The 13,606-nt window shown below is 49.2% G+C and overlaps 1 protein-coding gene across 1 annotated transcript in view; it reads right to left on the minus strand.

Moving 5' to 3' along the window:
• Positions 1 to 3,275: 3,275 nt before the first annotated feature.
• The window catches only part of LOC142767919 (uncharacterized), a 235,887-nt gene continuing 225,556 nt past the window's right edge, over positions 3,276 to 13,606 (minus strand). Inside the window, exon 7 of the mRNA XM_075870158.1 lies at positions 3,276 to 3,353. Within this exon, the coding sequence (XP_075726273.1) occupies positions 3,276 to 3,353 (78 nt within the window). The remainder of the gene's footprint in view (positions 3,354 to 13,606) is intronic.

The raw sequence follows: 13,606 nt of genomic DNA on the forward strand, positions 1-13,606 counted from the left end.
GTGATGACCTAATTGAGATGGCCCTACAGGATGCCATTGAGGTTCTTGACGAGTACCTGGCTCGCACCAGTCTCCGATGTTCTCCCAAAAAGTCAGAACTGTTGCAGTACCTGGCTACTACTAAGGGAAGGCCTCCCAAGAGTTTTCTTAAAACAAGAGCAAATGAAGAAGTTAAATTGCACACCAAAAGTGGGGGCATCATCCCTATTGTCAAATGCATCTGAGTTCTTGGAATGATTATCGAATCAAGCGGGATGAATGGTAAAACTGTAAACAAGCTTTCTAACAAGGTCACCATTGCCGTCAGACTTATCAAGCGAGAGAGAAATAGAATAGGTGGACTGAAGGAGGCCAACCTCATTAGGCTGGTACAATGCTTTGTCATTTGAACCATCGCATACGCGTCAATGCACAACAGGAATAAAGGCGAAACGAACAAGATTATTATCATCATTTGCATGGCATAGAAAGTTCCCATCGGCCTACCAGAATCTGCCAGCACTGATACGTTATTCCAACTGGGGATTCATAACACTTTGGATGAAATAGCGGATGCACAGCGAATCTCACACCTCAAAACGTTCACTCTGATCAACACGAGAAGGCATATATTACAATAGTTGGGTATCACATATCACCGACAGCAAAGTGAAAAGATGGACATTCCTAAACAAATTAGAAAAAAAAAGCATGGTGCCTCGATTCCAAGAAACATGAACCCGAATAAGAAACCAGGTCACAGAAAACCCAGAGCTACTCTTCTACTGAAAGCATATTGCAACAATAAAAACACATGTTTCACTCATGCCACGTGCTATCCGTACAGACGGCAGTTTGCTGTAGTCGTGATTTACACCGATTGAATGATTTGTGGGGTTTAATGTCCCAAAACCACCATATGATTATGAGAGACGCCGTAGTGGAGGACTCCGGAAATTTCAACCACCTGGGGTTCTTTAACGTGTACCCAAATCTGTTACACGGGTCTACAACATTTCCGCCTCCATCGGAAATGCAGCCGCCGCAGCCGGGATTTGAACCCCCGACCTGCGGGTCAGCAGCCGAGTACCTTAGCCACTAGACCACCGCGGCGGGGCGTGATTCACACTGACAAAATGACAACACACGCCGCTAGTGTCAAAACCCGACACCCGGAGATAGCTGAAGAAATGGCTATTGCTTAGGCTATAAAGGACCCTGAAACTCAAACTGTGCTATGTGACTCACCCTTAGCTGTACGGAATTTCGCTAAGAGTCGGACTTCGACTGAAGCCCTTCACGTACGCCGGCCAGATTTTCCAGGCTACCTTGACCTCGATCCCCGCCCATATGGACGAACTCTGCCCGCCCCTTCCCGATCTTAACAAAGTAGCGCACTCCGCCGCATGCAATGCAACAAACCGTGCAAGAGGCAATGCCCTTGTTGAAGAGTATGCGGACTGGGATTTACTTACGAGATACAATGACCTGACCGAGGCGTTCTTCTTGACCCGCCGATGCTATCATTCGTCTAATGACAATTTATGCAGAGCCCAAGCAGTTACCTGGTGACAACTGCAAGCGAATACTTACACTAATCTACTGATATGTCAGCGAATACACCCTGAGATCTATTGCACCAACAGTAAGGTCTGCCAGGCAGACACAACAACGCTAACGCACATGCCTGGGGATGCCAGGCTAAAGCGAAGCGTATTATTCCCAATGTTTTTTGGGAGAGGTGGGAAGCCGCTCTGTAGAATTCAAAGCTTGCCGACCAATTCTGGGCAGCCCAGCAGGCCCATGAAGCGGTGGAGAGGCCAGGCCTTGACGTCTCGACATGAGAGACGTGAGCCCAAGCCATTAATTCGCCGAACAATAAAGAAAATTTTTTTCACCACCACCACCTCGATTTGTTGTAGCAGGTTCAGTAGACACGGCAAAAGCAATAGCGTTGCTGGCTTCTCCAATTTCTTCAAAACAGGCAACCGTTGTGTCTTCGCTCACATGCTCATGTTCGTTGCTGAAGTTCGTGACCATCACTGTTGTTTTTGCTCATCTCGGCTATTCTTCTTGCGACGCAAATCTCACGGTTGAAAATAAAGTTATTTCATTCCATTAATAGGCGCTGGTTGCTTTCAACGATGCCTAGCAGGTATGTCGATTTCTGAGAGCCGAAGGAGATGTCAATACTGGAGCGAGGGGAAATGGTGATTTGATCTTTCAGTACATTCAGGGTCTGCTTTCTGTGCAGCGATTACGGTGAAAGGGCTTGTTTTGTTGAGAACATTGTTGACTTGGATCTCAGATCAATGACTGCACCATGACGGCTTATGAAGTCCATATCAAGAATCCGATCTCTCGAGCACCACCGTAGAACTTCAAATCTTGCAGGGTGATTGTGGTTCTTAACGCAGACTCTCACTGTACATGTTCAACCTTTAATTTATTCGAATCGGTGCGATTCAGCAGAGCTTACTTAGGCAAGACTTCATTAATTATTTGAACGGCACTTCTACCAATGGTAGCGAACGAAAATCAGTTTTATGGGCGAAGCTCCTTATTGTCGACGCTTGTTCGTTGGCGTTGGCGTTGTGCGCTGCAGTCACTGATGACGATGAAGATGGTGCTGATTACATCGATGAACAAGCGCGTTCTAGACCAACATTCTCTTTCTGCCATCACAGAAGAGCACATGCGAGGTGCCCACTAATGGGCATCACGATGACATTGATGACATGGATAATAACATACAATAGTCTTTTACAAGAGATGACGTTTCGATATGCTCTACATGCCTTTCTTACGACTGGAAACAGCCAGTAACTGCAAGGGGAACCTACCAACTTCAGGCTAGATATACGATACCACAAAGCAGCAATAATGAAGGCGAGTCAGAATCCACAACTTACCACAACATAGCAGATATGAACAATGAACATTGTTTACAAATGTACCCTGCTTCGCCCTCAATTACATGCATAAGTGGTCAATGCCTCGCGTTAGTTGCAGTAACACTAAATAACCCAACTGCTTCCTCCACTCATCATCATTCTCTTCGCCAGTATGCCTTATTTTTTTTTCGCCCAATTTATTTTGCTCCTCAATGAGCCCTTTGAAAGAAGAATAGAATTGTATATTGTATACTTTTTATCTCTTGCGTCCACATACAATAACCACCGCAAGACTTTCGAGCAGCAATGCTTCAATTAGACAATCCCAGTAGTTTTTTATAAAGTAACCGAATAGTATTGAATGAATTTTCGACACACTCCCCTTAGAATCTCCGTCACACCTTATGAAGAATTAAAGCTCACCTCTTCCTCTCTTTCCGTGTCGTTGTGCTCTTCTTCTGCATCGGCTTGTGGTGCACGCTGTAGAAAACATGCCAATCATAAAATTGGTCCTTTATTCATACTTAGGGCATGCACAGTGCACTCCTTTTCAGGGTTGCGAATTCTCAAAGCCTAAAAGAAGGCTAACACAGAGTTTCACTTGAAGAGGTGTGTTTTCAGGAAACTATGTGCTCTTAAAAATATTTGTTTTGGTGACGGTTTCATTTTTATTGTAAATTCTAAATGTGGCAATTTAATACAACATTTTCCTCAGAATTATTTCAAGAAAAGAACTTTTGAAAATGCCTATACTTGTAAATGGTGTAGCAAACATCGAGGCGACAAACAGAAGCTATAAAACATACTTTGTTGACCTAATATAGCTGATGAACAAGAAGTAAGCCAGTCTGATAAAAACAATTAGGTGCATTGACAGCCTAGCTGGTTTAGAGTGCTTATTTTGAACATCGCAACAGAAGGCAGAAAGAGTACAACACACACACACACACACACACACAAACACACAGACACGTGCACACAAAGTGCGGCACTAACTTTCAACTGAAATCTTCAGGTTCATGCGGAACAGTCCCCTATGTATACGATTGCAATCACATGTAATCAAAGCGAAAAAACATATTGTTATGAGACAATGTCCCACGAAAGCGGTTAGATAGGCGCGGAGAAAGACGATGTAATTTTATTGTAAGGCACAGCTCTTGTTCTCCATCTTGGCTTGCGCGTTGGCGCTATGTAAATATATCTTCAAACGCCTAGTTTCGCGTGTGCCTTCACATAAAATTTTGATGGAAGGTGTTGGGTTACATTGCACGACGAAGTTACGCAGCGAACGCCTAGTCGCTGCTTCCATTATGTACACTGGCAGCGACGCTTCGTCAACTGCCGCGCTCAATGCATCAACGGCGCCAACCACTTCTGTTTTTCTCGTGGGCGCTCGAACTCGCCATCACGGCAACTTTTCGGGAACGGAAGGCGAGGACGTGGATGAGTGGTTTAAATTTTACGAGCTCGTCAGCGAAAACCACAGGTGGGACCCAACCTTGATGCTGACAAACATCGTTTTTTATTTGCAAGGAACGGCCACGGCATGATTTGATAACAACGTGGACGCGATCACGAGCTAGGACGTATGCAAGACCAAGTTGTGCAAGTTGTTTTGTCAATCTGCCGGCTGCAACCAGGCTACAAGAAAAGAACTTGGCACACCTGTTCAGACGTCCACGGAGTCATACCTGGGGTATATACAATATGTGCTGACCCTTTGCCGTAAAATTCACCCAACGATGGCTGAAAAGACAAGGCAGCGCACGTGCTCAACGGCATTGCTGACGATGCATTTAACCTCCTTGCTTGCAAAGGCTATTCCACCATGCAAGATGTTATCTTGGAGAGCCAACGCTTTCAAGAGGCTAAAAGCCATCGCATCGCCCACCACTTTATGCGCCTTCCAACACTGCCGAGACGTCCACTTGAGAGGATCTTCGTACAGCGACCCAGCCCAAGTCACACTCCAGTGACATCACGAGAATCGTAGGACGCGAAATCGAGGCCACATCACCCGCACCCTTGAGAGCACTAGCACCGAGTGATCCTCAGTCGACCATATCGCTAATACAGACCGTTGGTTGCCAAGAACTAGCCAACGCGGTTATTCACACGGCCTGTTCTGTGCACCGTCCCGACGCGGTCAGTTCATCAACCTCCAGCCAACCACAGCATTATCACCGCCCTGCTCCACGTAACCGTGACCCAAATGCGTCGAAGACGCCTGACGACAGGTTGATTTGCTTTCCATGTGAACGAGTGGGCCACATTTCCTGCCATTGCCGAAGCACATGGACCTCACCGTATCGGGCAAACTCAAGCTTCTCCAACCTCCACTCACCAGCCCATCTCTATGACCAGGAACTACCACGGGGTGGTAGCACAGCTAATTACGACCCGACCACTACGACCACTGCCCAGTACCGTCACTCACCTTCATCTCGACGTAGATTTTTCCAGTTTTCACCGCCGTCCCGTTCACCGTCCCCATCCTCTGCCCGGTGGTTTTCTTCGGAAAACTAACGGCTGCAGCTCCTGAAGGTGACCCTGCTGATACGACTTGCTCTCCGATTCCTCTGTTGACGCTGCCGACCAATAAGAACTTCATCGATGTTGAAGTGGACGGTTTATCTGTTAAAGCCTTGGTGGACACTGACGCCCATATTTCTGCCATGAGCTTGCACATTCGTGACCTCTTAAAGAAAGTCCTTGCTCGAGCCCCTTCACGCAGTGTTCGTATTTCTGCTGGTGGTACGGCTTCTGTTATTGGCATCTGAGCTGCATGCGTTACTATCGCCGGCCGTCAAACTTCAGTTCTCTTCAATGTTCTCTCCCACTGCACCAATGATGTGATCCTTGGTCGTGGACTTTTCGTCTACTCATTCCGCCCTCATCGAGTGTTCAGCTGACACTGTACAACTTGACCAACGGTGTCCAATTGATCCGCTCAGTCTACCCCAAGCTAGTATGTGCTCTACTGAGCATGTCCATTCGTCACCGCAAACTGTGACCTACATCACCGTAATGCCCTCACCACCTGTATCCGATGGCGACTATGTGCTCGTGTCCATTACATCCATTCTTTCAACTCACAGTGTTACTTTACCACACACTGTTATTCAGTTACGTGCAAACCGCGCCTTCATTCCTCTGCTCAACTTTGCTCTGTGTGCACAAGTGCTCCCGCTTAAAATTGCCCTCGCCATGCTGACTCCCTCTGATGAATGCCTCGTCTCAGTTCTGTCTTCGAACGATGTTGGACACTGTAGCTACAGGCATACTCGATCTTTGCAAGCAAGCCCCTCTGCTGACGTTAAAAAAGCGATCGCATCAGACCTTTTGCCGCATCAAGCTGACGCACTACTTCACGCCATACATCCCAAGAATACATCGCAGTCATACTGGGACGTATTTGAGTTTTGTGATCGTCCACTAGGTCAAACCGCTGCTGTAAAGCACCGCATTGACACTGGCGATGCCTCCCCTGTCCATCGACGGCCATACCGCGTATCTCCAACCGAGCGTCACCTAATTCAAACAGAAGTCGACAAAATGCTCGCCAGAAACATAATTGAGCCATCATGTAGTCCACTGGCTTACCCTGTAGTTCTTGTCAAAAAGAAGGACAACACTTGACGATTCTCTGTTGACTATCGACATCTGAACAAGATCACTAAAAAAGACGTCTACCTAAGTATTTTTCGTCCATTGATCTAAGATCAGGACACTGGCCAATTGCTGTCGATGACATGGGCCGTGAAAAGACTGCTTTTGTCACGCCGGATGGTCTTTTCCAGTTTAAGGTCATGCCCTTCAAGTTATGCAACACTCTGGCCACCTTCGAGCGAATGACAGACTATATTTTGCATGGTTTCAATTGGTCAATTTGTCTATATTACCTTGACGACCTTATCGTCTTTTCTCCGACCTTTGAGACCCACCTCGATCGCCTATTCTCAATGCTGGCTGTTTTTCCCAACGCTGGTCTACAACTAAACTCGTCAAAGTGCCACTTCGAACACCAGCAACTAGCCATGTTGGGCCACCTTGTCGACTCCTCTGGTGTATGCCCTGATCCCGATAAAGTGCAAGCTGTACGGAACTTCCCCATTCTGACTTGAACCAAGGAAGTCCGCAGCTTTCTCGGTCTGTGCTCGTAGTTTTGACGTTTTGTGAACAACTACGCGGAAGTAGCCCGTTCTCTCACAAACTTACTGAGAAAAGATGTCTCATTCACATGAGGTGCTGCGCAGGCTACGGCGTTCTCTACACTTATTGCATTGCTAAGAGAACTACCTGTTCTGGCCCATTTTGACAATGCCGCCCCTACAGCAGTCTGCACCGATGCCAGTAACCACGGAATCGGTGCTGTTTTGGTCCAGCATTAAAGCGGCTGCGCCCATGTTATCGGCTATACCAGCCGTCTCCTCTCGCAGGCGGAGAAGAACTACTCAATCACCGAAAGGGAATGCCTTGCTCTTGTTTGGGCAGTAGCGAAATTTCAACCCTGTTAACAACGACGACATTTCGCCGTCAGAACCGATCACCAAGCACATTGCTGGCTAGCATCCTTGAAGAACCCCACTGGGCACCTTGGGCGATGGGAATCAACGAGTCCAAGAGTATAACTACTCAGTACTTATACTACCGAGTATACTAACTAACCGCTAGATCAGTGTAATGAGCATACCAGATAATAAAATCATGCAACCCTTTCTATTGCGCAAGTGCATACGCAAATCGACTGCACACAGCAAAATTGATGAAAAAGAGCGGGTTCTAATGACACGAGCACTTTAACAATGTATTTACCTGCAAGCTTGAGGATCTGTACGGCGTATATGCCACTATTTTCGTCGTCTTCTTCGTCATGCCAATACGCATCGTAGGGCATCATATTGTCAAAGTCCAGGTCATTTTGTGGCTCAAAGTACTTGATGTCAGCCACTGGTATGACATAGCGCTTATCCGTTTTCTCTTCCACAAACCTCACAAGTGCAAACATCATTCATCAACGTGTGCACACGCGAAATGCTGAATATATGCAATGTAAAAGCTTACACGCGTTGTCTGGCCAAGCACATGGAACGCGGAGGAAGACTAACCGGCCTTCCTACGCTCCACTGACACTGCGGCACTGCGTGCCGAGAAGTAATTTTTTTGTAAATGTAAAGTAAAACAGTGTAATACACTTTAATTGAAAAAAAATTCAATGTATTTTACAATGTCTTTAGTGTATCAATATTTATATAGTCTTTTGTTTACAAAAATTATTGTAGTGCAACTGCGGTACATAACACCGCAGCACGTTTTCGCGCTGAAAATGTATCCCCAAGCACCGTGCTGTTGATTATTCTTCTGTAGCTATTGTGTTCATTTGTGCAATCTGTATCTGTGTATAGATTATTCACGTTGGTACATAGCTCAATTTTTTGGACATAAAATGGCTCCACGTAAAAGACGTAAGGTCTATCTCAACCCGGGATCAGACAGCCACTTGCCAAAGTCAACAAAATGGCTCCTTGACCATCCTAGAGATGACACTTCCCGAGCCCCGGGTGGTCATGCTCCGTTGTCTGTGGCACCAATGATATTGTTGCGGGTTCGCGGCTATGCAGCTATGCGGGCGGTGCGAAGAAGAAGACGACGACGTTTTTGGGCTGTTCGAAATACACAACGGCTGCCATCTTGACTGCTGGAGTACTTTTCTACTCTAAAGTAGTAAATACATTCGCAACATTTTGGTGGTGGCGCTGGGTACGACGCAAGACGGAACTTCGAAGCGGACGTGTTCTCGACTGCCCGACCATGGCAACAGAAACCAATTCTGCCGCTCCTGTTTCAGCCGCGACTCCGGCGCAGCCTGTACAGCCGGTCGTATTGACGCAACCGCGCGACCCTGGCAACTTCTGCGGCACCGACCATGTTGACGTTGACGACTGGATTCCGAAGTTCGAGCGGTTTGCAGCAGTGTACCGGTGGGACCCTACGATGATGCTCGCCAACGTTGGCTTCTATCTCTGCGGAACAGCTGGCGCGTGGTTCGAGGCTCATGAAGCGGACATAACCAGCTGGGATACTTGCAAACAGAAGCTTCGTGACCTGTTTGGTAAGGCCGTCGGACGCCAGCGGGCCGCTTCTAAAGAACTCTCTGGTCGGGCACAAACTACGACCGAATCATATGTCACCTACATCCTTGACGTTCTCGCCCTTTGCCATCGTGCCGACCCCAACATGTCCGAGGAAGACAAAGTAAGCCATTTACTTAAAGGCATTGCAGATGATGCTTTTAACATACTGGTTTCCAAAGACTGTTCCACCATTGATGACATCATCAAAGAGTGCCGCCGATTCGAAGAGCTGAAGAGTCGCCGGGTCGCCAAGAATTTCTTGCGACTTCCGAACACGGCCGCTACGTCATCTTGCGAGGACCTTCAGCCGCCATGCAGTCAACCACATAACAACGAAAGTGTGGTTCGCATCGTTCGTAGAGAAATCGAGGCCGCGTCTCCGTCTTTTCTGACCCGCCCATCTGATGATCGACCAACGATCTCGTTGATCCAACAGGTCGTGAGAGAGGAGCTGGCAAACGTTGGGCTGCAGCCTGTGTGTTCGTTGACGGAACCTCGGGTCAGTACCATAGCGCCTTCTCCTGCACCAGAAAGATTCCGCCGCTATCGTGATCCTGCTCAGTGGAGGACACAGGACGACAAGCCTATATGTTTTCATTGTCATGGTGTAGGACACATCTCCCGCTACTGTCGTTTCCGCACGTATCCACCTCGGTCGTTTCCTGGCTATCGACGTGACGACAACCACCGGCCCCTGCAGTACAGCGCTCGTGACGATGGACCGTACAATGGCACTCCTGCGACACCAGTCCGCCGGTCCAGCCGTTCGCCGTCCCCGCATGACCGTCGCTCCAGGTCACCTCAGCACCGCCGCTATTCGTCGCCCCACCCTAGTGGACGCCCTTCTTCGGAAAACTGAGCAATGCAGCTCCCGGAGGTGACGCTGCATTGGACTCCCGACCTGAAAACCCTCTGCTGACCTTGACTACGGACAAGAACCTGCTTGATGTAGAAGTGGATGGCCTTCCTGTTACTGCCCTTATTGACACCGGCGCACATATTTCAATTCTGAGCTCTGACCTCCGTGCACGATTAAACAAGGTCCTTACGCCGCCAGAGTCCCTATTTGTACGTGTCGCTAGTGGAGCGACCCCGGCTGTGCTCGGAATGTGCACCGCGCGTGTGAGATTCGCCGACCGCCAGACGTCCGTTCTATTCCATGTTCTCGCTCACTGTCCACATGACGTCATCCTTGGACTCGATTTTTTGTCCGACCACTCCGCTGTAATTGACTGCTCAGCCGGCGTCGTGCAACTTGACTTGCCTGCGGCCACCGAAGAGTCGAAGATGGTACAGAACAAGCTTTCGTGCGCTGAGTTTGTTCGCCTCCCACCCCAAGCCCTAACTTGTGTCACAGTTGAACCATATCCCAGTGTTCCGGATGGGGATTACGTGGTCTTTCCCTCTCCCGGTGTTTTATTGGCCCGCAACGTTTCCTCCCCGTACACCATATTAACTGTCACAGCGAACAAGACGTGCCTTCCTCTTCTGAACTTCGGACTCAGCCCTCAAATCCTACCACAAGGCATTGTTCTCGCCACTCTTTCACCGTCACACGAGTACCAGATCTCATCAGTGTCACGTGAACTGGCCACAGTCGCCTCGCCGAACCCGCATAGCACCGACGCAGCCAAATCTACACGGCTCAACAATGTAACTAAGATGATTGCCTCAGACCTCTTGCCGTCTCAGGTCAAAGACCTCACTGATCTTCTCACGAGCTATTCGGACATATTTGACTTTGACGGTAGGCCCATAAGTCAAACATCGCAAGTCAAACATCGCATTAATACCGGTGATGCAGCTCCAATTCACAGGCGTCCCTATCGAGTGTCACCATCAGAACGCCAAGTTATCCAACAGGAGGTGAATAAGATGCTCACAAAAGGCATCATAGAGCCCTCATCGAGTCCGTGGGCGTCCCCTGTAGTCTTAGTTAAAAAGAAGGACAATACCTGGCGTTTCTGCGTGGACTATCGGCATTTAAACAAGGTCACCAAAAGGGATGTCTACCCGCTTCCTCGTATTGATGATGCCCTGGACTGCCTTCATGGCGCAACCTATTTTTCTTCGATAGACTTACGCTCCGGTTACTGGCAGATCGCCGTGGACGACCTCGACCGAGAGAAGACCGCCTTTGTAACGCCTGACGGTCTCTACCAATTCAAGGTAATGCCGTTTGGCTTGTGCAATGCGCCGGCAACGTTCGAGCGGATGATGGACACGCTTTTGCGCAGCTTTAAATGGTCTATCTGCCTGTGTTATCTGGACGACGTGATTGTGTTTGCCCCAACCTTTAAGTCTCACCTCGAGCGCCTTTCCTCAATTCTTTCAGTATTTCGAGAGGCTGGGCTCCAACTTAATTCCTCGAAATGCCATTTTGGGCATCGCCAAGTTACTATTCTAGGGCATCTCGTTGACTCCTCCGGCATCCGCCCCGATCCCGACAAAGTCCGAGCTGTCCTGGATTTTCCTGTACCGACTTGTGTCAAGGACGTTCGAAGTTTTGTGGGCCTATGCTCATATTTCCGACGATTTGTCAGAAACTTCGCAGAGGTCGCACGCCCCCTCACTGATCTTTTGAAGAAAGATGTACCATTTGAGTGGGGTCCTGATCAAGGCACGGCCTTTTCCCAGCTCATAACACTTCTGACCACGCCACCGATTCTCGCCCACTTCGACCCGTCTGCTCCAACCGAGGTCCGCACTGATGCTAGTGGCTACGGTATTGGCGCGGTTTTAGCCCAGCGTCAATCCGGTCACGATCGAGTTCTTGCGTATGCCAGCCGGCTCCTTTCTCCTGCCGAACGCAATTACTCTATTACGGAACGCGAGTGCCTGGCGCTTGTATGGGCAGTTGGTAAATTCCGCCCCTATTTATATGGCCGGCCTTTCACAGTTACCACTGACCATCACGCTCTATGCTGGCTTTCAGCCCTCAAAGATCCAACGGGGCGCCTTGCTCGTTGGGCTCTGCGCCTCCAGGAATTCACATACACAGTGGTTTACAAGTCTGGCCGTTTACACCAAGACGCCGACTGCCTCTCTCGGTACCCCGTTGACGCTCCAGATCTAGTAACCGACGACGCGTCCATCTGTATTTCCTCGCTCTCTGCTTTCGGCAACATAGGATGTGAGCAACGGCGTGACGCGTCCCTACGCGAGCTAATCGACCGCCTGAACACAGGCTGTACAGACAGTTCGCTTCGCATGTTCGTTGTCATAGACGGCATTTTATACCGCCGCAACATGCACCATGTGGGAAACGAACTACTACTCGTAATACCCACTCATTTGCACTCGACCGTACTTCAGCAACTACATGATGTACCAACGGCTGGCCACCTTGGTGTTGCCAGAACGTACGACCGTGTCCGCCGACGCTTTTTCTGGCCCGGCCTCTACCGTTCTGTACAACGTTATGTTAGGTCTTGTGAGTCGTGCCAACGCCGCAAAAGGCCAGCGGTACACCCCGCCGGGCTCCTTCAACCGATCGACGTACCTGCCGAGCCTTTCTATCGTGTCGGCCTCGACCTGCTGGGCCCTTTCCCTCTTTCTACCGACGGTAACAGGTGGGTCGCCGTCGCCATAGATTACTCGACCCGTTTCGCAATTACGAGACCTCTTCCAAGCAGCTGCGCTACAGATGTCGCCGACTTTTTGATTCAAGACGTCATCTTACATCATGGTGCTCCTCGTCAACTGGTCACCGATCGCGGTCGCTACTTTTTATCTAAGGTAATTGACGATCTACTTCGTTCTTGTGCAACCAAGCACAAGCTTACGACGGCCTACCATCCTCAAACAAACGGCCTCACAGAACGTCTGAATCGCACACTCACTGACATGCTCGCCATGTACGTGTCGACGGATCATCGTGACTGGGACATTGCGCTACCCTTTGTCACTTTCGCTTACAATAGCTCACGCCACGACACTGCTGGATATTCTCCCTTTTACCTTTTGTATGGAAGAGACCCGACATTGCCGTTCGACACGCTTGTACCCAACCCTACCGACCTGTCCACAGCATATGCTCGCCGCGCTATTAGCACCGCGGAGAAAGCCCGTCAGATTGCCCACCAGCGCCTTTCGGACTCGCAGCTCCGTCAGAAACGTAGCTATGACAGCCACCATCGGGACGTCCACTTTAGTCCAGGTGACCTCGTTCTTCTGTGGACTCCGTCGCGACATGTTGGTCTGGCTGAAAAGCTTCTACCCAAGTATTCCGGACCTTATCGTGTGCTACGGCAGGTAACTGATGTTACCTATGAAATAGCACCTCTAAACCCTTCGATACCTTCCACATCTTCCGACATCGTCCACGTCGCTCGCCTCAAGCCGTACATCTCGTCCAACACCTGCTAACAAGCGCCGGGTCGGCGCTTTTCGCCGCCGGAGGTCGATGTTGCGGGTTCGCGGCTATGCAGCTATGCGGGCGGTGCGAAGAAGAAGACGACGACGTTTTTGGGCTGTTCGAAATACACAACGGCTGCCATCTTGACTGCTGGAGTACTTTTCTACTCTAAAGTAGTAAATACATTCGCAACAATATCATCACCAACATCGCCAGTAAACACTTGCTCCGACCAAATC

Source organism: Rhipicephalus microplus, chromosome 7 (genome assembly GCF_043290135.1).
Source record: "Rhipicephalus microplus isolate Deutch F79 chromosome 7, USDA_Rmic, whole genome shotgun sequence".
Lineage (NCBI taxonomy): Eukaryota > Metazoa > Arthropoda > Arachnida > Ixodida > Ixodidae > Rhipicephalus > Rhipicephalus microplus.